General features: G+C 42.4%; 1 protein-coding gene across 5 annotated transcripts in view; it reads left to right on the top strand.

The window, feature by feature from the left end:
* Nucleotides 1-26735, top strand: part of hip1 (huntingtin interacting protein 1) — a 331165-nt gene that overhangs the window by 82427 nt on the left and 222003 nt on the right. Inside the window, exon 1 of one of the 5 annotated variants that reach the window (XM_063031278.1) lies at nt 1433-2329. The exons of 2 other annotated variants lie outside the window; for them this stretch is intronic. In XM_063031278.1, coding sequence (XP_062887348.1) covers nt 2312-2329 — 18 coding nt within the window. In that variant the 5' untranslated portion in view covers nt 1433-2311. Of the gene's footprint in view, nt 1-1432; nt 2330-21107; nt 22005-26735 lie in introns of those variants that run through there. 2 more of the 5 variants (XM_063031276.1, XM_063031275.1) reach the window with 2 other exon arrangements.

Below are 26735 nucleotides of genomic sequence, written 5' to 3'. Positions count from 1 at the left end.
TTACTGTGTTTATAGATATTCACTCTTACAAAATTTACAAATCCCCAACCAAAAAGCCTGAACTAAGGAATAAACTTTACTCAGGGAACTTGCAGGGGAAAGAAGAGCAACTAAATCAATGCACAGAGATGACGTGGCTATGCTTTATGAGAAATCATAGTATGAACTATTTCTATGAACGCAACTCTCTTGTAATGCTGGGGGGTGAAGTTCTGGGTGGTGTCACCAATAGTATCTCTCTCTCCCTTGGTAAAGGTTGATTTAAAATTTCTGCTTTCCGCAACCCCAAAACATTACAAACTATTTTACAACAAAGGAAGTACTATTGAGATGTAGTTGTCATCCACTTTGATAGGAAATGTGGATTCCAATTTGCAAGCAGCAGTTTCTGAAGAATAACGTTGAGGTTCCTGCCACTGCTTGTAAGGAGTTTGTATGTTCTCCCTGTGATCGCTTGGTTTCCTCCCACAGTCCAAAACTGTACAGGTTAGTAGGTTGATTGGCCAGTGTAAATTGTCCCATGATTCGGCTGGGGTTAAGTTGGGGATTGCTGGGCGGCCTAGCTCGAAGGGCTGGAAGGGCCTGTTCCCCACACTATCGCAATCAACTAAAAAATAATTGAAAAATGATCATCAAACTCTCACTGAGGAATAATTCTTAGCCAAAAACTGAGGGCTAACTTCCCAGAATGTCAAGAAAAGGCTGTTAGATTTTTACACTCTTCCAAGAGGACAAATGGGGACTTGTTTTAATTCCCTAAAAAAAATCACATTTGACTTTTGGGGAGAGATTTTGCAACAATTGGCAAAAAGAGTGCGTTGAGCATCAGAGAGCAGAATTACAGTTGGAAACCTGTACAAAAGAAGGAGATTAAAATTGTTCAACGTTTGCAAATTAGGTGAGTTGGTGGTAAAAGATTATTTTCCCCTTGATGGTGAGTAATGACAAGAACGCAGAATTGCTGCAGGGATATATCCGAATAACCTTAGCATAATTCGTAAAAGGAATGTCACAACAAGTGTCCAGTGAGATTGCATTAACCCCAATTTGAGAAGAATAATGGGTGATATGAAGAATATTGAGGAGGACAAGAGTGGCCAAAGCATGAGATTAGCTAAGAGGTGTGCATCAGTACTGAAATGTGACTGTATAAATGGAATGGCCTCCTTGAATGCTGGGACTTCCATTGTGTCCAAAAGCATATCATTGCTTGTACCAACTGGGGCTGATAGTGTTTGCGGGTAGGACTTGTGTGAGGAGCTTTGTTTTTTTAAAGAGCTCTTTGAAATTGAATAAATCATACCCAGCATACATATCTGTCAGTTTTTAAGTATTAAAGCCAGTGGTTAACTGGTTAATCGTGTTCTGATCAGTGATTTCCAGATTTTTCCTTCTGGGGTTGGGGGTTGGGAGAGAGGATTAGAGCTCTCCGGTAACAAGTGAAATCTTTTGTCGGGGTTAATTTCCTGAGCTTTGTTGCTCAGTGGCTGACAGAATGTTGAATGCTGCTTCCTGCTTCCTCCTCCTTCCAGTCACAATTGTATGTGAAAGAAATTGGTGTAGCTTATTCAAATGTTATTGTGTGTGTGTGTGTGTGTGTGTGTGTGAGAGAGAGAGAGAGATGTGGCCACGGTAGATTCTCCTTTTGCAGAATCCCGGGAGCTTCTAATTGGTAGAGTGACGTGTATAGATAAAAAATACGATCATCAGAGGCAATGTTTCCTATGAATGAGGATGTCAGCTGTCAAATTCCTTCCCCCCCCCAACCCGCTTCCCCCTACGAGCCACTGCTCTCCCTCCACCCTGCTTCTCCATTAGCCCTCCCCAACTGCTTTCCTCCTCCCCTTGTCCGGAAGCTCTCAGCTGGAGATGGCATCTTTGTGACCAGCCTTTCAGTCCTGATCGTAACGACTTCCAGACTTTGCATAAAGGGGAAAGCGAGGGCTCAGTTTCTGCTGCTGCAAGGGGAAGAGGAAAGAAAAAACAATTTCCCATTCAATTGGACTTAATCGGAAAGGGCAGGTCATGTTCTTTCCAGGCACGGGTTAAGTGAAAGGCCATCCAAGCTTTCGATGAAAGAGTGTGTGAGGACCACAGTGTAGTATCCACTGGATATAACTCTGCTTTGGGTGTCTTTTTTTCTCTCTCTCTCTTTCTGTCTGTCTCTCTCTCTCTCTCTCTCTCTCTCTCTCTCTCTCATATCTATCTATCTCTCTCTCTCTCTCTCTCTCTCTCTCCCCCTCTCTCCCCATTCTTTTCTCCTGGGTTGTTGAACGTGTGGAAGAAGCAGGACATAATACAGACTTCCACAATGGATATTGGGAAAACGGTAAGTTTGTGTAACTGGTGGGAGGGGGAAAAGATCAGAAATCGAGATTCTCTTTTCCCTCCCCCTCCCCCCACCCACCCAAAAATCTGTTAAAAAACATTAAATACTTGGAGAATGCATGTTAGCCTTCATAATTTGAAGTGTTTTGTTATTTGGTACTGACTATTTTCCCCTGCTATTCTTGATAACGATATTAAAAAGGCAGCTGCAGAGAAAGGCACTCCATTGTCGAGTGTTTGCAGGTTTTGTTCGCACTGCTAGTTTGGTTGATAAGGCTGACTGACCGAGGAGGCAGCATGTGTAAAATATGCCTGATATAAATGTGTATCTTGGTACAAGGCGTTTAGAATACAGCCTTCTGCCTTTTTTGAGAAAGGTCCCAAGTGTGAACATGTTGACTGGACAGATGTAGTAACATCAATGAGAGCTTTACTAGGTTAGTCAGCGAGTGAAAGCAGTCACTTCACAGTATGGCATGCAATGGTGTTTGTATTCGGTTGCATAATGTTCACTGGCTTCGATTACTGAATAACCTAGTGTATCAGTGAGCTGCTGCTGGCAGCCGGGGAGAGCCTTATTTAACATGAGCTTGGCCATGGAGTCTGCTATATTGTGTAGAGTGTTTCCTCATGACCCTCCCTCCCCCTTCAGCTGCTACAATTACACCTCCTGAATGCAAATGCTGCCGCCGCCTCTACATTTCAGCAAAAAATTATCTCGGAATTTCTTACAGCACGACCTGTTTTTTTCCCCCTTAAAAGCCTGTTGTATTTCAGAGCTCTGAAACAACGGATGTTTTTCAAATTCCAATGTGTCTTTACTCAGGAAGGGCGAGAGTACCCGCTCACTCAGTTCATATAACTTGTGTGCATTTGAGGCTCATTCCATGAAGTATAAACTTTATGGAATGCGAGTGTTTTTCTGTGAATGACTAAAGGATGAAGAATGTTGCCTGGATAGTTGAAAACCAAGTACAGGATGTGCTTTTGATCATTAGGATTCAGAGCACACTGTAAAAGTCAGGTGCAGTTGATCAAATCTTGTGCTGTTTCGGAGGGAGAGAGCCATGGTGTCTCCAGAGTTTTGGGGAGAAAGTGTTTTCCACAACGCTGGGCCGTGTCTACTATTCACTTGTTAGTTCACTTCTATTATCTGTATCTATGTTAAGCCTTAACCAGCATCATTGAGCAGTGTTGAATAACGAATTTTAAGTCCATCTGGTATTTCATCACTTTTCTCTGAAACGTTTCCCCACAATATTTCACGTAGATTACCAAATTACTCTTTATGGTTATGAAATAAAACTTATCTCTGACACGAGGAAATCTGCAGACGCTGGAATTTCAAGCAACACACATAAAAGTTGCTGATGAACGCAGCAGGCCAGGCAGCATCTCTAGGAAGAGGTACAGTCGACGTTTCGGGCCGAGACCCTTCGTCAGGACCAACTGAAGGAAGAGTTAGTAAGAGATTTGAAAGTGGGAGGGGAAGGGGGAGATCCAAAATGATAGGAGAAGACAGGAGGGGGAGGGATGGAACCAAGAGCTGGACAGGTGATTGGCAAAAGGGATATGAGAGGATCATGGGACAGGAGGCCCAGGGAGAAAGAAAAGGGGGAGGGGGGAACCCAGGGGTTGGGCAAAAGGGTATAGTGAGAGGGACAGAGGGAGAAAAAAGAGAGAGAAAAAGAATGTGTGTGTATATAAATAAATAACTGATGGGGTACGAGGGGGAGGTGGGGAATTAGCGGAAGTTTGAGAAATCAGTGTTCATGCCATCCTCACCCTGTCTCTTGCAAAAATGCCATCCCCTTCTTGCAATTCCTCCGTCTCCGCCGCATCTGCTCTCAGGATGAGGCTTTTCATTCCAGGACGAAGGAGATGACCTTTTTTAAAGAAAGGGGCTTCCCTTCCTCCACCATCAACTCTGCTCTCAAACGCATCTCCCCTATTTCACGCACATCTGCTCTCACTCCATCCTCTTGCCACCCCACCAGGAATAGGGTTCCCCTTGTCCTCACCTACCACCCCACCAGCCTCCGGGTCCAACATATAATTCTCTATAACTTCCGTCACCTCCAACGGGATCCCACCACTAAGCACATCTTTCCCTCCCCCCCCCCACTTTCCGCAGGGATCGCTCCCTACGTGACTCCCTTGTCCATTCGTCCCCACCATCCCTCCCATCCGATCTCCCTCCTGGCACTTATCCTTGTAAGCAGAACGAGTGCTACACATGCCCTTACACTTCCTCCCTTACCACCATTCAGGGCCCCAAACAGTCCTTCCAGGTGAGGCGACACTTCACCTGTGAGTCGGCTGGGGTGATATACTGCGTCCGGTGCTCCCGACGTGGCCTTCTATATATTGGCGAGACCCGACGCAGACTGGGAGACCGTTTCGCTGAACACCTGCGCTCTGTCCGCCAGAGAAAGCAGGATCTTCCAGTGGCCACACAATTTAATTCCACATCCCATTCCCATTCTGATATGTCTATCCACGGCCTCCTCAACTGTAAAGATGAAGCCACACTCAGGTTGGAGGAACAACACCTTATATTCTGTCTGGGTAGCCTCCAACCTGATGGCATGAACGTTGACTTCTCAAACTTCCGCTAATGCCCCACTTCCCCCTCGTACCCCGTCCGTTATTTATTTATACACACATTCTTTTTCTCCCTCTCCTTTTTCTCCCTCTGTCCCTCTCACTATACCCCTTGCCCATCCTCTGGATTCCCCCCCCCCGACCTTTTCCTTCTCCCTAGGCCTCCTGTCCCATAATCCTCTCATAGCCCTTTTGCCAATCACCTGTCCAGCTCTTGGCTCCATCCCTCCCCCTCCTGTCTTCTCCTATCATTTTGGATCTCCCCCTTCCCCTCCCACTTTCAAATCTCTTACTAGCTCTTCTTTCAGTTAGTCCTGACGAAGGGTCTCGGCCTGAAACGTCAACTGTACCTCTTCCTAGAGATGCTGTCTGGCCTGCTGTGTTCACCAGCAACTTTTATGTGTGTTGCTTGTTATCTCTGACAATGTTTTAACTTCACAAAGTGCTAGTCCTCTTGTATTTTAGTCATGGCAACGGAGTTATGAATGTTTGGCACACACAGTTCTCCGAATGTCACAGAATCTTCCAGCAATTGTCCGGTCAAGTGGATGTGGTCTGTTTTTAAGTTCTCAACTTCAATTCTACTTTAAGTCACAATCTCTGATGGTCCATTGGAAATTTCAGGGGAGTATCTCTGTTTTTCTGGCCGTAACTTTAATTACGTTTATTCTTTTGGCTGTAATTTCTGTTCTAAAAACAAAATCCATAGTTTGTGATGTTTTTTGAGCAAGTTATGATATCCATTAACATTTATTACCTTCAGATTGATATTCTACCAGAAGGGATTAGCAGTGACTTTTGGAAACAGTGCCTCCTGTTGATGAAAAATGGCAGTGCAAGATTTCACTGTCATTCAAGACCCTTCGGCCCAGCAGAGAGACATTTAACATTTGATCTCAATTCTAAATTACAGATTTGTTTTCTTATGCTTAATCTAGGGATTAGACATTATGTAATGTAAAATGTAGTTCATACAACTTTTGAATCGGCTCTTCAGGATGAATAAAATTAAATACGAAATTTTGGAAACAGCAGGTCAAACAGATGACATGGAAAGAAAAACTGAATTTGTTTTGGGTCAATTGTCTCTTAAAATGTTGCAATGTACTGTTAATGAATGGCACATCATCTCCTGACCGTAAACACAAGAGATTTTGTACATGCTGAAAATCTTCAACACACGTATAAAATCCTGGAGGAACTCGGCAATTGGGCAGCATCTATGTAGTGGAATAAACATGTTTTGGACCAGGACCCTTTATCAGGACAAGAAAGGAGGTGACAGAAGTCAGAATAGGAAGGGGAAGAAGTACAAGTCGGCAGGTATTAGGGAAGCACAGGTGAGGGGGTATGAGAGTGGGAATGAAGTAGGAAGCTGGCTGGGGATGGATGGTAGAGGTAAAGGACTGAAGAAGAAATCTAGTAGAGGATAATGGACCAAGGAACAAAGGGAAGGAGGAGGGGAAGCAGAGGGAGGTGAGGAGAAGAGAAAGATAGTCATAGTCATACTTTATTAATCCCGGGGGAAATTGGTTTTCGTTACAGTTGCTCCATAAATAATAAATAGTAATAGAACCATAAATAGTAATATGTAAATTATGCCAGTAAATTACGAAATAACTCCAGGACCAGCCTATTGGCTCAGGGTGTCTGACCCTGCAAGGGAGGAGTTGTAAAGTTTGATGGCCACAGGCAGGAATGACTTCCTATGACGCTTAGTGCTGCATCTTAGTGGAATGAGTCTCTGGCTGAATGTACTCCTGTGCCCACCCAGTACATTATGTAGTGGATGGGAGACATTGTCCAAGATGACATGCAACTTAGACAGCATCCTCTTTTCAGACACCACCGTAAGAGAGTCTAGTTCCATCCCCACAACATCACTGGCCTTACGAATGAGTTTGTTGATTCTGTTAGTGTCGGCCACCCTCAGCCTGCTGCCCCAGCACACAACAGCAAACATGATAGCACTGGCCACCACAGACTCGTAGAACATCCTCAGCATCGTCTGGCAGATGTTAAAGGACCTCAGTCTCCTCAGGAAATAGAGACGGCTCTGACCCTTCTTGTCGACAGCCTCAGTGTTCTTTGACCAGTCCAGTTTATTGTCAATTCATATCCCCAGGTATTTGTAATCCTCCACCATGTCCACACTGACCCCCAGGTCTACCACCAGCTCCTTAGTCTTTTTCACATTAAGCTGCAGATAATTCTGCTCACACCATGTGACGAAGTTTCCTACCGTAGCCCTGTACTCAGCCTCATCTCCCTTGCTGATGCATCCAACTATGGCAGAGTCATCCGAAAACTTCTGAGGATGACAAGACTCTGTGCAGTAGTTGAAGTCCGAGGTGTAAATGGTGAAGAGAAAGGGAGACAAGGCAGGATGGTGAAAAGGTTACCAGAATGGGAAATCGAAAAGGAGAAGGTGGGGGGGGGGTGGGCAGAAGAGACATTACCAGAAGTTTGAGACATCTCCTGACTAGGTATGTTAAACTCTTCCAGCCTTAATACTTAGTTTAATAATTTCTGAGAATCGAAGGGATTGTTTCAGATTTCCAGTTTTATTTTTGTTGTCCATATCCTAATTTGTACCAAATCTTCTGACGTTTAAATTTCTCACTTGTGTAGCCTTGCTCTAATTGTAAGATCTTCCATTTTTGATATCTGAACTGCTCCATTTCTGTCTTGAGCATCGTTGACTCTCAATGCCTCATTGGTGGACTGTGTTTGGTGGCACGGATGGTTTCTTTTTTAGACGTGTTTAGCTCCCATGAGACCATCTATGACCAAGCAGCCAACATGATTTGTCCTGACGATCACTGTAAACATTCATTCTTCCATCTCCAGAAGATGTCGGTTGCTGAGTGTAAACATTATTTCAACTAGCCAATGTTTCACTGGCACCTTCCAAACGTAACAAGACCATAAGTCTTGGGAGCAGAATTAGGCTATTTGGCCCATTAAGTCTGCTCCATCATTTCATCATGGTTGATCAATTTTTTTCTCCCAGCCCTATACTCTTGCCTTCTCCCTGTATCCCTTCATGACCTGACAAATCAAGAATCTGCCTCTGCCTAAAAATACATAACAACTTGGCCTCAGCTGCCTGTGGCAATGATTTCCACAAATTCTCCCCTCTCTGGCTAAATAAATTCCTCTTCATCTCCATTCTAAAAAGACGCCCCTCTATTCTGAGGCTGTGTCCTTTGATCTTAGACTCTCCCACCACAGGAAGCATCCTTTCCACCTCCACTGCATCAAGGCCTTCCACTATTCAACAGATTAAAATCAAGTCACCCCTCATTCGTATGAATTCTGGTGAATACAGGCTTGGAGCCATCATGTGAAAACCCATTTAATCCTGGAAAGGAGATGAGGCTGAGTACAGGGCTACGGTAGGAAACTTTGTCACATGGTGTGAGCAGAATTATCTGCAGCTTAATGTGAAAAAGGCTAAAGAGCTGGTGGTAGACCTGAGGAGAGCTAAGGCACTGTGACCCCTGTTTCCATCCAGGGGGTCAGTGTGGACATGGTGGAGGATTACAAATACCTGGGGATATGAATTGACAATAAACTGGACTAGTCAAAGAACACTGAGGCTGTCTACAAGAAGGGTCAGAGCCGTCTCTATTTCCTCAGGAAACTGAGGTCCTTTAACATCTGTCGGACAATGCTGAGGATGTTCTACGAGTCTGTGGTGGCCAGTGCTATCATGTTTGCTGTTGTGTGCTGGGGTAGCAGGCTGAGGGTAGCAGACACCAACAAAATCAACAAACTCATTCGTAAGGCCAGTGATGTTGTGGGGATGGAACTGAACTCTCTGACTGTGGTGTCTGAAAAGAGGATGCTGTCCAAGTTGCATGCCATTCTGGACAATGTCTCCCATCCACTGCATAATGTACTGGTTGGGCACAGGAGTACATTCAGCCAGAGACTCATTCCTCCGAGATGCAGCACAGAGCATCATAGGAAGTCATTTCTGCCTGTGGCCATCAAACTTTACAACTCCTCCCTTGCAGGGTCAGACACCCTGAGCCAATAGGCTGGTCATGGACTTATTTCCTGGCATAATTTACATATTACTATTTAACTATTTATTGTTTTATTACTATTTAATTATTTATGGTGCAACTGTAACGAAAACCAATTTCCCCCGGGATCAATAAAGTATGACTATGAAACATTTTGTGAACCTCCTTTGAGCCCTCTCCAGCTTCAGCAATTGCTTTCTAAGATCAGAGGCCCAAACATCGTAGCTATTTCATCTGTGATTATTTATGGGGAGCATTTGCACAGGAGTGCCACTGCCTGCATGTTCCTGCCCAAGCTGCTCACCTTCTGAATATTTGTTTATGGTTTTAGGGTGAAAGCCCTGGAAAACTCCACCTATGGTTGTACCTTCTGTGCATGTAATGTGGCTACCCACACTCATCTTGAAGAGGCAATTGGGGAAAGTACCACTGACACCTGCATTCCTGAAATCAACATTCCCTTTATGAGTGATAAATAATAATATTTCAGAAAATGCTTTTCACTGCACCAATGTAACTTTTAGGAATGAAGTTATCAATTGTGCCTTTGAAATATCTGTTCAAGTGGTAGCAGCAAGGCAGTTCTTTGGTTTAGGTTTCAGCTCCTTTTGAAATTCTGGCTCTACCTCACTGAAACCTTGTGCAATGTCCCTTGTTTCTTTCAGAATCAGGTTTATTATCACCCGCATGTGACGTGAAATTTGTTATCTTAGCAGCAGTTCAATGCAATATATGCAGAGAGAAAAAAATAATGAAATAAAACATAATAATAAATTAACAGGTAAATCAATTACATATACTGAATAGATTTAAAACATGTGCAAAAACAAAAATACTGTATATTTTTAAAAAAGTGAGGTCGTATCCAAAGCTTCAATGTCTATTTAGGAATTGAATGGCAGTGGGGAAGAAGCTGTTCCTGAATCACTGAGTGTGTGCCTTCAGGCTTCTGTATCTCCTACCTGATGGTAACAGTGAGAAAAGGGTATGCCCTGGGTGCTGGAGGTCCTTAATAATGGATGCTGCCTTTCTGAGACGCTGCTCCATAAAGATGTCCTGGGTACTTTGTAGGCTAATGCCCAAGATGGAGCTGACTAGATTTACAACCTTCTGCAGCTTCTTTCGGTCCTGTGCAGTAGCCCCTCCCCATACCAGACAGTGATGCAGCCCGTCAGAATGTTCTCCACGGTACAGCTATAGAAGTTTTTGAGTGTATTGGTCGACATCTATGTTAATGGCTGAAACCATGAATGAATGAGTTGTTGACACGACAAGGATCCTTGAATAAATAAGAAAAACAAAACAGAAGCATGTCTCGAGTTTCCTTTTATTGGTTGGTACATATTTGACGTAGCACTTTCAGAAACGTTCCTCTTGTTTTAGGAGCTGCCCTGCAGTTATTCTTGATCTGTATAAATACTTTATTTCTTTCAGGACTCGGACTTTGTTAATTTTATGAATGAACAGATTGAGCTTTTTTTTACAATTAACCATACAGAAGATATTTCGGTTAACACTCTCTGGGACACTTTTAAAGCCTATAAATACTTTATTTCTGAATAAACATAAATTTTATGTCAGAATTTAAAAAAAAACTTGAATAACATAGCGGAAAAAGTCATTAGTTTCACATGTCCCTGATTTCCAACTGAAACTGGCCAATATTTCTGCATGCTGAGTTCTCCATCCAAGCAACAATGAAGCTTAAACCTTTCATAATATCTAATAATCAGCCTTGGTAATTTAAAAAATGATATGTTTTGTATCTTCAAAATGTTAAACTAATTCAAAGGGAGTCCGAAATGAGAGTCTAACTTTGAGTTTACTTTAAGGGAGGCATGATGATAAATACAATTCACATGTTTATATAGATAACCCATAATGAATTAATTAAATGAACAAGAATGCTCTGTGTGTGTGTGTGTGTGTATATATATCTATGTGTATACTCAAATATTACTGCAAAATTAAATACAGAACAGATAATGTAATGGACTGATATAGTGTTACCTTAAAACTCTTACTTTTATGTAGTTATTAAAAATGTGAGCACATCTGTGTTCTGTCCTGTCTGTGATCCCTGCTTATGTTTATGTTCTGTGTAATTGTCTTCTCACCTATAAAACAGACAGTATATCACATATTTTGAAGGGATAAAACAAAATTGTTTGCATTGTTGGCCTGTTTCTGACCCGAGCACTTCAAAATGAATTTGGGTAAAGTGTTGTCTTGGGAGAGTGCACCTGTGTGATATTGACAGTAATTATGAAAAGACACTGCTGCTGGTGCTGTACATTAGAAGCAGTTTTATTAATGATCCTTTTACAGACCTGCTGGTAGAAGTTTGGTGGTCAGTTCATGCATTTTTCAGTTTCCTCCTGATGTTCATCGTAATAGTGTTCAGCAGTAGGCTTAGTGTTCAGACCTGCAGCATTAACTGGCCACCAACCTTCTACTATTATTGTGGCAATTGCTCAAATATTTCCTGTACTCATTTAGTCATTGAATGTGTAAAGTGTTGTTGTGATGTTGAGAGATGTTAGTTACATCTCTGAGATTATTGGTAGCTGTGATGATTTTGTTTTGAATGTTGGTGTTCCTTGAAGTGGTGGGCAAGCTGTACCCTATTGCTTCTGCTGTTTTGGGGTAGGAGTTCCAGAATGCAGGATCTGCAGGCAAATGGTGTTCTTTTTGTGCCTGCTGCCCCTATTCTCCTTGCTATTTGAGGCTATGGGTTTGGCAAGCTCAAACAAAGCAGCGTGGGTGAGTAACTCCAGGTGATGCACCCTGCTCCTAAAGTGCACAGGTGATGAAGGGAGAGGGTGTTTTAAGAGGTGATGGGTTACCAGTCACTGCGGCTGTGTTTTCTCCTGGGTGCTGTTGAGCTGCTTGAATGTTTAGCGTTAGTCATACTACCAGAAAGAATTCCTTTATGATTCTGGTGTTTGGAGATGATGGCGAAACTGTGTGGTCATTAAAAGTGTCTTTTATTGTTGGGTGGCCTGTTGTTTTTACCGCAATGTTTAGGTGGCAAGTTTCAGGGTTATTGGCTCCAAGATTTGCCAGTGGCGGGCTTGCTGAATGGTGAGTAAGATAGGTGCTTGGAGAAGTTCATTGTCTTCAATTTTACAAATCAGCCATCTGAATCCTGCTGAAGTTGTGGACAGCTTCATCTGCGGAGAAGTGGAGGATGGAATTGTACTTTACACCATCAGTGGGCATCCTATTTCTGACTTTATGAGGGCAGCAATCTCCCTCAGACCACAGGATCAACCCTTTCTCCCTGGATTTGTCAGTAAATCCTTCAGAAGCAGGAATATTGGTGGAAATAATTGTGCATATACCAACTTGGATGTCTGTAACTCGCATGATATGTAGAAGTGTAATAATAATAACTTTATTTGTATAGCTCATTTCACCTATTAAGCTGCAGGCTCGAAGTGCTTTACATAGGTCAATGTAGTCATAAAAATACACGACAAAATTAAAAATCATAGGTCAAACATTATGTAGAATAAAATGTAATCAAATATACCAAATTATGTAAATATAATCAACATCAACAGGCATTAAATAATCTTGTAAGTAGACCAATTTTTTTTTTAAAAGTAGGTTTTTAGAAGTGTTTTGAAGCATTCCACAGTACCAGATTGGTGTATTTCAGTCCAGATGTTTGGTGCGTGAGAGCAAAAGGCCACATCACCAGTTCTTATATGCTTGTCTCTAGGAGCACTCAGCAAAGTCATATTAATAGATCTAAGATTATGATTAGGTATGTAAGGGGATAGACACCCCAAAATATAGGGAGGAGATAGATTATTTAGGGCCTTGTATACAATTAAGAATATTTCAAAAGTGATTCTAAAGTACACAGGTAGCCAGTGTAATGATACCAAATCTGGTGAAATGTGCTCAGATTTTCTTTTTTTGATTAAGAGTCTTGCTGCTGCATTTTGAACCAGCTGCAGCCAATTTATATCTATCTTAGGCAGTCCTGAAAAGAGTGCATTACGGTAACCTAATTGGGTAAAAACAAAAGCGTGTATCAATTTTTCTTCATCTTGATGTTAAAAGAAATTGAACTCTTGCAATGGTCCTTAAATAAAGAACACTGCCTTAATAATATGGTTAATATGTGATGTGATATAGTGCAATCATTTGTGATTTTGAGTTTGTTGCACAGTCTATGATTTAGTCACACGGTAAAAAGTAAAGGTTTTGTGTTTTCTGTAAAGTTCTGGGTCAATGATAACAGAAGAATAGTTTTGACAGCAGGGTTTTACATTGGGGTTTCAAGATTTGCAGTTAATCTACTGCCACATGTTTAGCTGTTGCCATGGAGGTGAGTTCAGAATTCTTTTCCAGGGACGATTCTCTTCCCGTTGAGCGACACTGATCTACAGTATTGCTTGTTGCTTCTGATCGAAAATTTCCATTTAAAAACTTAGATCTCTTTGGATTTGCGTACTGCCTGTGCTGATGTTGCACGAAGCCGTTGAGAGGTGCCCTAGGACTATGCACTCTGGAGGGATCTTTTCTTTGAGAGCTGTTCTCCGATCCTGTGCTCTGGAGGGATTCTTGCTTTGCTTCCTCCTACCTGTGAGATCACAAAAAAAACTGTGGGGAGGAAAAGGGCTGTCCTCATGCTTTGTGTATTGTTCAGAACATTTATCCCCACAATCCTACTATACCTCACTTCTCTCTCCTTCCCCTTACCTCCCACCTCCAAACTAAACACCCAAAGCCACTACATGTACAATTAGGGCATAGAAACATAGAAAATAGGTGCAGGAGTAGGCCATTCGGCCCTTCGAGCCTGCACCGCCATTTATTATGATCATGGCTGATCATCCAACTCAGAACCCCTCCCCAGCCTTCCCTCCATACCCCCTGACCCCCGTAGCCACAAGGGCCATATCTAACTCCCTCTTAAATATAGCCAATGAACTGGCCTCAACTGTTTCCTGTGGCAGAGAATTCCACAGATTCACCACTCTCTGTGTGAAGAAGTTTTTCCTAATCTCGGTCCTAAAAGGCTTCCCCTCTATCCTCAAACTGTGACCCCTCGTTCTGGACTTCCCCATGCATAAAGAATGCATAAAAGGCATTCCTAGAGACCACATGGACAAAGTGATTTTTTTTCTCTGTCTCTGTCTCTCTCGCTCTGTCTCTGTGTCTCTCGCTCTGTCTTGCTCTGTCTCTGTCTTGCTCTGTCTCTGTCTCGCTCTGTCTCTGTCTCTCCATTCTGCCTTTCTGATATGATCTCTGGGAATCAAACCCTCTCCACTTTGAAGATGGTATCAGCATCATTGTCCTCACAACCGGGGAAAAGAAAAGCATTGGAAACATCCAGTGGCAGAGTTTGTCATCGAATCATCGATTAAAAATGATACATGTACCCAGCTGGAAGCCCGAAAGGAGCCTATTCATCCATTGTGTTTTGTATAGTTGTTAAAGGAAAAGCAGATAAACAGGATACTAGGCTTGGTTGGAGATGTTGGTTTGGCAGAAACCCTCTGTGCCTTGTGTCCAACACTGGAGTGATTTACTTTTCTCCAGTACTGATGAATCTGGAATACGCATATCACTTGGCTCCACAAAACCAGATAACCAAATAATGTCTGACGGGTTTATAATCTAAAAGTAAAACTTCCCACAAAATGTGTCAGTTTGGGGGCAAAAAACAATTTTGCAGAGTATCCGGTGTATTCTTGCTCCAACTGTTTTGTGTTAACGTTCTATTTCTTTAAAGAGAAAAACCTAAGACAAATAGTTTTATTCGTCGTTTTGGGCTCTTGTTAGTACAGACCTCAGGCCAGTTGTTACGGACTTGCTCGGACCAGAGAAACACCAGGTCAGTGATGACCCGTTTATTCCTGTCCCCCGAGTATGGTAATTGTGCTTCACCAATAGTACCATTGTCGCATAATATTCTAACATTGTTTTGTATCGTAGAGTTACGTCAAGCAAAATTTCATGCACTTGAATGAGATTCCAGAGTCACTGTTCAGATAGTCATAGTCATACTTTATTGATCCTGGGGGAAATTGGTTTTCGTTACAGTTGCACCATAAATAATAAATAGTAACAGAACCACAAATAGTTAAATAGTAATATGTAAATTATGCCAGTAAATTATGAAATAAGTCCAGGACCAGCCTATTGGCTCAGGGTGTCTGACCCTCCAAGGGAGGAGTTGTAAAGTTTGATGGCCACAGGCAGGAATGACTTCCTATGACGCTCTGTGCTGCATCTTGGAGGAATGAGTCTCTGGCTGAATGTACTCCTGTGCCCACCCAGTACATTATGTAGTGGATGGGAGACATTGACCAAGATGGCATGCAACTTAGACAGCATCCTCTTTTCAGACACCACCGTGAGAGAGTCCAGTTCCATCCCCACAACATCACTGGGCTTACGAATGAGTTTGTTGATTCTGTTGGTGTCTGCTAGTCATAGATGTAAAGATGAGATGTAAAGCAAAGACTTGACTGAGAGATTTTGTTGCATTATTCGGAATGCCAGGTGCATTTTTTCGATTTGCCATTCAGGGCCCCAAACAGTGCTTCTAGGTGAGACGACACTTCACCTGTGAGTCTGCTGGGGTCATCGACTGTGTCCGGTGCTCCCGGTGTGGCCTCCTGTGTATCGGTGAGACCCAACGGTAGATTGGAAGGCTGCTTTGCCAAGCATTTACACTCCGTTCGCCAGAAAAAGCGGAATCTCCCAGTGGCCACCCATTTTAATTCCACTTCCCATTCCGATATGTCCATCTATGACCTCCTCACTGCTGTGATGAGGTCACACAGGTTGGAGGAACAACACCTTGTATTCCGTCTGATGGCATGAACTTTGATTTCTTGATCTTCCAGTAATGGCCCCCCCCCTTTCACCATTCCCCATCTCCTTTTCCCTCTCTCACCTTATCTCCTTGCTTGCTTATCACCTCCCTGTGGTGCTTCTTCCCCCCCCCAATTATCCATGGCCTTCTGCCCTCTCCTGTCAGATTGCCCCTTCTCCAGCCCTGTATCTCTCTCACCAGTCAACTTCCCAGCTCTTTACTTCACCCTCCCTCTCCCAGTTTCACCTATCACCTTGTGTTTCTTCCTCCCTGCCCCACCTCCCCCCCCCCCAACTTTCCAATCCTGCCAAAGGTTCTCAGCCCAAAAGGTCAACTATACTCTTTTCCACTGACGCTGCCTGGTCCTGCAGAGTTCTTCCCACCTTTTATGTGTTGCTTGCATTCTTTCAAATGGTCTTTCACCCTTGGCCTAAATCTCCTGAAGTATATTATGATAATTCATTCATAGTGGTCGGGAGTTTGGGTTATTACCAGTTATTTGCAGAGCTTTACTGAGTAAGTGATTGTGTTTTCACAGCATTTTGGAAATCCTGTGAGTATATTGTATTGTGAAATGTTGCTCTTGGTTCAGGAAGTGTTGATGTGCACCATATACTTGACTGTGCTCACAGAGAAACAGTGGGAAGCACTGTTGGAAAGCAGCATTATGAAGTTTACAGAAACATTTATCAATTTGGGAAAGAAATCAGCACACGCAAGATGCTGGAGGACCTCAGCAGGTCAGGCAGCAGCTCTGGAAATGAATGACCAGTTGATGTTTCCGGCCAAGAACCCTCTTCAGGACTGAAAAGGAAGGGTGAAGATGCCAGAATATAGAGGTGGGGGGGGGGAGGAGTGGTCGGAGTGGAGGAGGATAGCTATTAGGTGATTGGTGAAGCCAGGTGGATTGGAAAGGTCAAAGGCTGGAGCAGAAGGAAACTGATGGGGAAGGAGGAGAGGACCCAGAAAAAGGTGAAAAGAGTTGAGGCCAGAGTGGGGAATGAAGAGGGGAGGGGGAAGTAAAGCTGATTTGTGATTGCTGAGGCTCGGTTGCTTTGGGGCAAAAGTTTATCTGCTTTTGCTCGTTGTAGAATTTGATGTTGTCAAATTCGTACTTCTGAAAATCCTCAGGAATAAAACTCAGATGGTTCAAGCAAAGCCATATATTTGACATAATCCTTGTGGACAGAGGATGATGGTCATGTTGACACCATTTCTGACCGTTTACTTTAACTGACCATTTTAACTACGCATTATAATGTGTATAACATTTGTTTCCAAGTTTTCCTCCCATTTCCGGTGATGCAGCAAGAAGTGGCATCTTGGATGTAGATTTTTTTTTTCTATTGAGAATAAAATGGATAAACCTGTAACTCAAGAGTGGAAGGCATTGGTGTTCCCATACTAGGCCATGATGCAGTCAGTCAATATGCTCTCCACTGCACATCACATTATACTGCACATTTTGATCATTTGGACATGTGGGACGCACTTTCTTCTATTTCCCGTCTCTGCCTTCATAATGGTATTTCAGTTATGTTATATTCCACATTTGTTTTTTTAAATATGTATATCAATTCTGTTGATTATATGTAGGATTTGAAATACAAATTCATTGTGAACTCTTACTAATCAGGAGTGTAATATTTTTCATCTTCCCTCTCTTGTCTTTTTGACATGTCTTCACTATTTTGAAGAAGATCTTATACTGGCTAATATTAGGTAAACTGGAACTTGTATAACTTATCAGTACTATGGTGCTGCTAACTCTCATGGCATTTCTAGCAAGGGAGAAAGATTGATCGTCTACCCATCTATACTTTTTATAATTTTATAGATTTCTATCAGGTCTCCCCTCAGCCTCCAAAACTCTGGAGAAAGCAACCCTGGTTTATCCAACCTTTCCTTCCAGCTCATGCCCTCCAGTGTAGACATCCTAATAAATCTCTTTCGTACCCTTTCCAAAACCTCTACACCCTCTGTGTAATGGGGTGACCAGAATTGTTCACTAAACAACACCAAAGTGAGACTTAACCAGTGTTTTACGTAGGTGCGACATTTTACTGCTGCTTGTGCCAGTGCCCTGACCAATGAAGGCAAGCATGTTGTACGGCTTCTTTATCACCTTATCTACTTTAAAATCAATACAGTAACCTGGAATATAGCCATTAATGTCAATAATGTGGCAAGATTCTGCTCATAGAAATGTGCAATTAACCAGCTATTTGATTTTAGTGATGTTGCTTGAGAATTAAATATTCCTGAAAACCTGATAGAAAACTTTGACTTTGAAAAAAGCCTTTTGTCTTTGAAGTAATGTTATAGAATCTTTTGTCTCCATCTAAGACGGATGGAACCATAGCTTCACACATCAAAGTTGCTGGTGAACGCAGCAGGCCAGGCAGCATCTCTAGGAAAAGGTACAGTTGACGTTTCAGGCCGAGACCCTGATGTGTGTTGCTTGAATTTCCAGCATCTGCAGTATTCTTCGTGGTTGCGTGGAACCTTAGCTTAATACTTTGTCTCTAATATAGACGTGTGTTGGCGCGTGGCCAAGTGGTTAAGGCGTTGGTCTAGTGATCTGAAGGTTGCTAGTTCGAGCCTCAGCTGAGGCAGCGTCTTGTGTCCTTAAGCAAGGCACCTTACTACACATTGCTCTGCGACGACACCGGTGCCAAGCTATGTCAGCCCTAGTGCCCTTCCCTTGGACAACATCGATGGCGTGGAGAGGAGAGACTTGCAGCAATCTTCCAAGGCGCAAATCCATGGTCTCACGAGACTAACAGATGCCTTAAAAAAAAAAGACATGAGAGTAATGTCCTGATGTCTCAGACTAGATTAACGTGGCTCAGTCTCGGGACTGAATACTGAAGTGAAATCATGCTTGCTAAATATAGTGCTTTGTTTTTGTTCTGTCTTCTGTTGTATCAGTTCAAATGTGTTCATTGTGGTCATCATATTTTTGACTCTTACTTCTGCTGCTGCCTTTTGTGGAAGTCCTTCCTTCCCTTTGCCTTGCTTGCTCGTAACGGATTTCACTTTCAGTTTTTTTCTCCAGCCCTTCTGGCACCATTACCACTTGCATGTTTCTGGTGCGAATGTGGGAATTATGAAGGTCCCAAATTGTTGCCTACGGGAGTGTATGGGTACATGACAGTCTTCATGGGCATGAAGGGTTGAAGAACCCATTCTGTGTATGTGACATTATGACAAATGATTTGTACTTTTAAAAAAAACATGAGCATAAACCTCATTATTGGTGATACAACGCTGTAACAATTAATTTTAATTTGTCTGCCAAGTAAAATCAGAAAATGGAAGAAACATTCAGTGCTTAAAACGGTATCTGTGAAAGTAGAATTTAGTTCCAGTGTTGAGTCAAGTTCCACAGATGATGCATAATCTACTAAGAGCTTTCAGAATTTTTTTCTCTTATTTGAATATTTGTAGCATCTGCAAGTCTTTGGTTTTCATTGTTTCTCACCTGTCATCAATGGTCTTGTAGCAACAGAGTTGAAGCTGTCCTCTTGAGCCTGGTGGTGACATGCTTTCAGGCTTGTATTTTCCACCTAATGGAAAAGGGGAGAAGAGAGAATGTCCAAGGTGGGTGGGATCTTTGGTCAGGTTGGATGCTTTACCAAGGCATCAAGAAGTGTATACTGAGTGCATGGAGAGATAGCTGCTTTCTCCAAAGTGCTGAGCTGAGTTTACAACTCTCTGCAGGTTCTTGTGGTCACAGGCAGTGCAGTTGCTGTTACAAGTTGTGGTGCATCCGAACAGAATACTTTCTTCGTTACCTCTTGTAACTATTGGTGCAAGTCAAAGGGAAGATGGCAAACTTATTTAGCGTCCTGAGGAAGTTGAGGTATTGTGCATTTCTTGGCTGTGGTGTCTATGCGGTTGAAGCAAGACAGACTTTTGGTGATGTTCACTCTTTGCAGCTTGAAGCTCTTGACCTTTTAGGCTTCCGCTCTGCTGATGTAAACTGGAGCATGTAAGCCACCGACTTCCCTAATTTCAGTGACCATCCCTTTTGTTTTGCTGATATCGAAAGATTGGTGGTTGAAATAACAAGTTGCAATCTCCTTCCTGCCCTTCAACCCATTGTTGTTTGAGAGACAGCCCAGTATGGTGGTAACATGCAAAATTGTAGATGGAGATAGAGCAGATCTGGCCGCAAAATTGAGTGTACAGGAATAAGGGGTTGAGGATGCAGCCTTGTGGGACATCAGTTTTGAGAATAATTGTGACATTAGCCTAATAGTAACTTAGTTTAACCTACGTGCCTCTGATTTACAATCTTAGTGAACATCTTGTCATCTGGAGTAGTTTCAGAGCATCAATAAATTCCCAGTGTAGGACGGATCAATCTGTCCTCTTTGCTGTTAGCCAGACTTCTCCTTTCTTCTCTCCACAAAAGTTTACAAATGATTCTACTTCATCAGTATATTCAATAAATTAATCAGTTAAGCAATAAATTCCTCCGTGTTATTATTTCAGAGGACCTGTCCTCCATGTTCAATTAAGAAGAAAGCACAATAATTCCCCCATTTCCTTAGAAGTTTTCAAAGATCTGACAAGACATCTAAAACTTAGACAAACTTCTACAGATGTGTGGTGGAGAGTATGTAGACTGGTTGCATCACTGTCTGGTATGAAAACAACAATGGCCTTGACTGGGGGATAAGGTAGTGGATATGGCTCAGTCCTTCAATGGGTAATGCCCTCCCCTCCATTGAGCACATCTAATCAGAGCTGTTGCAGGAAAGCAGCATCCATCATCAGGGCTTTCTTGTTGCTGCTGCCATCAGGAAGGTGGTATAGGAGCCAAAGAGTTCTCACCACCAGGTTCAGGAAGAGTTATTACCCCTCAACCATCAGGCTCTTGAACCAGAGGGGGAAACTTTATTCAACTTCATTTGCCCCATCACTGAACTTTTCCCACATCCTATGGTCTCACTTTCAAGGACTCTTCATATCATGTTCTTGATATTTATTGCTTGCTTATTATTTTTTTCTTTCGTATTTGTCACAGTTTGTTGTCTTTTGCACATCAGTTGCTTGTCCACCCTGTTGAGTGCAGTCTTGCATTGAATCTCTTATGGTCCTCAGGTTTACTGAGTATGCCCACAAAAAGATGAATCTCAGGGTTGTATATGGTGAAAGATATGTACTTTGATAAATATACTTTGAGCTGCTTTCATTTGTATTCTGAGAAATGTTATTAACTTTTACTGTTAATCAGTAATCCGCTAGATATATTAAATATTAATCTTTTGTTAGAAACAGGATTTTTCCATAGATATTTTGGCAAATCCTCGGGTTTTACTCGGTTTACCCTGAGCTGCAGGAACTTCTATATGGGAGTCTCCACAGGGAGTGGCTCCAACAGTATCACCAAATCCAAAATACAAAACAATACTGTTAAAACGTTGATAATTTCCTATTCTGCAGCTGCGTCTTCTAAATAATTAATTTGCACTGGGTGCTTGTCATTTCACATTGTCCACTAGGGACTGTAACATATTAGGGTATGGTATATCAGGTTGCCTTGGCAAAAGCCTGTAATCACTTTTTAATTTTTTTTTTTGGAAATTTAAATAATGGTTTTAAAGTGTCAGCTTAATATCATCATAGCAAGCTTATTTGCTTAAGATTTTCCTGGGGTCCAGTTTCTAATGATTAGCCCTGCACAGTTCCTGCATAATGTGGTTGGTTATTGTCTGCTTTCATTCATGGCATTTTGCCTTGGGCAAGTTCTAGTTCCTGTCTTGCATGCAAAAGTTAAATTATATGATAGAGTAGTTGTTTCCTGTGCACTGTCTCACAGCTCTTAATTTTCAGATGACACTTTTCAGATTTTTTTTCAGTTATGATGTACAGAACTCCCACTATCCAGGTCTCATCATGCATGAAGTACCAGTATTGTTACACGATTTACTTTTTAACTTGTGTTGCAAATGCACATTATTATTTGTTAATTTACAATGATTTTGTGTTATGTGTGTGCGCCACATGTACTGTGTTGTGCATGTCTGTCCGGAGGAACTTTGTTTCATTTGGCTCCTGGGTTCAATTCTCACTGTTGCCTGAAAGGAGTGTGTATATTCTACTCATGACTGCGTGGGTTTCCTCTGGGTGCTTTGGTTTCCTCCCACAGTCGAAAGATGTACTGGTTGGTCGGTTATTTGGTCATTGTAAGTTGTCCTGTGATCAGGGTGGGGTTAAATTGGGAGTTGCTGGGCCGTGCACCTCGAAGGGCCTATTCCATATTGTATCTCAATAGAAATTTTAAAAGTGCTGATCAACCCTTCATTTGATTTGTTATTGATGGATGATGCTTTATTTGTGTCTCCTTTTATAGCCCTCCTCTATCTTTTCTCCACTCCCTCTCCCCAACACGGAAGAGCACAATGTTATGGAGATAATTGGGAGATTTGCTTTCTTCTCAACCAATTAGTCTTTGTTTGAAAAATGTATTGCATTTCCATTGAAAGTTTAAAGGTGTTTCAGGTCCAGTATGCTCATAAATGTTCAAGCGACGACAGTTTAGATTAATAGTTCAAGGGCAGAGAGCATATATGTTTCTGTATACATTAATTGTAAATATCTGACAGCTTTTGGAGTTATTTACTTGTTCACTTTCACAAGCTGCTAGGGCAATATTTGTGATCTTTGGGTCTGGAATCATATCTATATCCAATACAATGGAAAAGGATGCACACATTTCTAATGGTTAAGGACTTTAGAACCACAGGACACTGATCCAAGATTTCAGATGGAGAGGAGGAGTAACTTTTTCAAAAAGTTGAGTTCACATTCACAGCAAAAAAAAAGCAACTTGCAAATGTAGTATTATGTCATGGAAATGGGATATTTCTGGACAATGGCCAAGCTAGTGGACCTTTTGCCTCATAACTCCAGCGACCGGGTTTCAATCCTAGCCTCAAGCTGTCTGTTTGGAGTTTGCATGTTATCCCAATGAGTGCTCCCTTTTCCTCCCACTTCACAAAAAATATCTGGTTTGCTAGGTTAATTGGCCACTGTTAATTTCCTCATGTGTAGGTGGTGTGGGGAGTGGGGCTGAGTAGATTAAGAACATAAATTACAAGAAAAATGAGTGAAGGCTGGGATTCCTCAGTGAGCTGCATTGATTCAGTGGGATGAAAAGTCTCTCTTATTTTGTATGGAAATATAAAATATGATGTTTATATCACTGGACATGGTTTTGCAGTTTGTGGCAAAGGGACGTCCTTTGTCTCCAGCGTCGAAGACAGCTGTGCACACAGCTCCATTAGGCAGCAGAACTGATTTGTTTTCTCCCCCTCTATTTTTATGTCACCTGCTGTCCTCTGCTTTCTTGAGCCTGGTTTGGAGAGGAGCAGGGTATCACTTACTGCAGCTTCAGGTTTGAAATCAGTAATGCACATGTGTGAATGCCAAAGATTGCTGTCACTTCTAAAGCAATTACTTACTTTGGCCATTTATCCTCGAGTTTCTCAAGTAATTTCCTCCCCTTTTCTGAATCTTGTTTCAGCCTGAACTAGCTTGTTTATAACTTTGATGTCTGTCTTTGAATTGAATAGAACACACGGTCCCAAATCTGTAATAACCAAGGCCATGACAAGATGTTATACGTGTAACATCATCTATCCTTGTCCTGCCTCATCTAAACGTTTGTTATCCTGGACTCAGCCTGTCTAAAAGCCTCTCTGGCTGGCTTTCCATTTTCTCCCAGTCATGAATGTGACGACCTCTGTTGTAACGTGAACAAAGTCCCTGGAGAGGCACTGAAGCTAGCGGATATGGCAGGCCGTGACTAGTGGGGTACGGCAAGGCTCAGTGCTGGGACCCCAGTTCTTTACAATATATATTAATGACTTAGACGAGGGAATTAAATGCGGTATCTCCAAGTTTGAGGATGACATGAAGCTGGGCAGCAGTGTTGGCTGTGAGGAGGATGCTAAGAGGATGCAGGGTGACTTGGATAGGTTAGGTGAGTGGGCAAATTCATGGCAGATGCAATTTAATGTGGATAAATGTGAGGGTATCCACTTTGGTGGCAAAAACAAGAAAACAGATTATTATCTGAATGGTGGCCGATTAGGAAAAGTGGAGGTGCAACGAGACCTGGGTGTCATTATACACCAGTCATTGAAAGTGGGCATGCAGGTACAGCAGGCGGTGAAAAAGGCGAATGGTATGCTGGCATTCATAGCAAGAGGATTTGAGTACAGGAGCAGGGAGGTACTACTGCAGTTGTACAAGGCCTTGGTGAGACCACACCTGGAGTATTGTGTGCAGTTTTGGTCCCCTAATCTGAGGAAAGACATTCTTGCCATAGAGGGAGTACAAAGAAGATTCATTAGATGGATTCCTGGGATGGCAGGACTTTCATATGATGAAAGGCTGGATTGACTAGGCTTATACTCTCGAGAATTTAGAAGATTGAGAGGGGATCTGATTGAAACATATAAAATTCTGAAGGGATTGGACAGGCTAGATATAGGAAGATTGTTCCTGATGTTGGGGAAGTCCAGAACGAGGGGTTACAGTTTGAGGATAAAGGGGAAGCCTTTTAGGACCAAGATGAGGAAAAAGTTCTTCACACAGAGAGTGGTGAATCTGTGGAATTCACTGCCACAGGAAATAGTTGAGGCCAGTTCATTGGCTATATTTAAGAGGGAGTTAGATATGGCCCTTGTGGCTCAAGGGATCGGGGGTATGGAGAGAAGGCAGGTACAGGGTTCTGACGAAGGGTCTCGGCCTGAAACGTCGACTGCATCTCTTCCTACAGATGCTGCCTGGCCTGCTGCGTTCACCAGCAACTTTGATGTGTGTTGCTTGAATTTCCAGCATCTGCAGAATTCCTGTTGTTTACAGGGTTCTGAGTTGGATGATCAGCCATCATCGTACTGAATGGCGGTGCAGGCTCGAAGGGCCGAATGGCCTACTCCTGCACCTATTTTCTGTGTTTCTATATAAAAGAATTTTATTTAACGAAATGAGACACACTCTGTAGGAAGAAGCCGACTGCGTACTACATGGCATTTGATGTGCTAAAAATCAAAGGACAATTCTATAGTCACCATGTATCTACAATGCTTCCTTTGAATGACATATAGTTTTTACATTTTCTTTGCACTCACACTCCAGACACGCAAAATGAATGTTAATCAGCATGGTCTGGTTTTCAACTGATGGCCACAGCTCCAGGCAACGATTGTTCGGTGCTGCATTTTAAATTTAGTCTACAATCCACATTCAGGCCTGAAGATTGGTTGCTGAAGTTGGTTTCTGAAGTTAATATTTGCTATATACCCTAACACCTCAAAAACTCTACCACACCATTCGAGACTTCAACAATTTTCATTCATCGTCATCCCCTTTATTGCCAAATGGTTTTTGGCACTTGGTCTGCATTGTTCATTTTTAATTTCTTAAGTTAGTTCAAATCCTTCATGGTGTTGTCTCTCATTATCCCTTAACCTCCAAAAGCCTTGCAACTCCACCTCCCAGTTGGTTATATTCATATTTTAGGTGAGTGTCTATTCCAAACCCTGAATGACTTTTAGAAGCTGAAAGTATAATTGAAGTCCCGAGCTCCAGGATCTTCCCAATAAGACCCTCCACCAGCAGGATTGTGGTGGTTCAAGGCACCAGGTCATGTGACTTAGAGGGTCGGATTGGCCACTTAAGTAATGTCACCGCACTCTTCATCCACAATATGTCACTGTGGGAGAGAAAGATGGTTTAGGAAGTGGGTTGGGTATTAATAAAGTGAGCTGCTTTGTCATTGTTAGTGCTGAGCTACGTGAGTGATACTGGAGATTATCCAGGTTGGTGGAGTGTATTCCATCACTTTCCTAAATATGCCTGATAGATCGAGCAAAGACCTCAGGTGTGTCAAGAGATGGGCAGGATATCTGATCCCTTTCGTCTGCTTTTATTGCCACAGCGTCTATGTGGCTGCTTGAGTTGAGATTCTGTTCAGTGATGACTCCCACCCTCAGGAGGTTGATGGTGGGCAACTTGGCAAACAGGGAGGTAGAGAGACACTTTGGAGATGGTGACTGCCTGGAAAATGAAATCCAGTGTTGTATAATCTTCTATGAACATCCCCATTTCTAACCTGATGATTGAAGGAAGGTTCTTGGTGAAAGAGCAGAAGGTGGTTGAGCCCAGTACACTGGCCTGAGGACCACAAACAGCAGCATCCTTGGGCTGTGATGATTAACTTCCGACAGTCATAACCAACTCCATTTGTGCTTTGTATGACTTCAACCATTGGAAATTTACTCCTTGGTGCCCATTCTTTTCAGTTTTCTGTGGCTTCTTGGTACCTCATGATCAAACACAATCTTGGCATCAAGTGCAGTCATACTAACCTTGCCCCTGCAAATTCAGGCCCGGCCCATATATGGATCAAAGTTACAATGAAGTCAGAGAATGAACTGTTCAGATACAACTCTCCACTCAGTCCTTATTATGCATTTCCAGCAGAAATGATTTTCAATGTTCCTGATCTTTCCTTGTTTTTCCTTCAGTTTTAGACAGATTACCCTCACGTGGAGCATCTTGAGAACCGTCTCCTGGTCAAGTGCAGGCAATTGCAAGGAGAACACATCTTGTTGAATATCTTACTCCATGTGTCTATGTGTATGTGTGTATACACTAATGCAGTTTTAATCTCCATGCACTAACTTCTTAAAATTTGGGTGGCTGTATCTGAGTTCTGGTTTGTCCATGATTAAAAGCTGTGACTTTTCATTGGCCAGAACTGCATCGTACTTCAGATTAGTTTTGTCTTCTATGATTTTATATATATTCCAATCTGAATTATGCCTTCTCGAAGGAGATCTTGGACACATTCTGCGACTGACTAACATTTGGAGTTATTTCACTTGTAGCAGTTAATTTCCCATGCT

The sequence above is a fragment of the Mobula hypostoma genome, chromosome 23, assembly GCF_963921235.1.
Source record: "Mobula hypostoma chromosome 23, sMobHyp1.1, whole genome shotgun sequence".
NCBI lineage: Eukaryota > Metazoa > Chordata > Chondrichthyes > Myliobatiformes > Myliobatidae > Mobula > Mobula hypostoma.
This window is presented reverse-complemented; position numbering and strand designations above follow the sequence as displayed.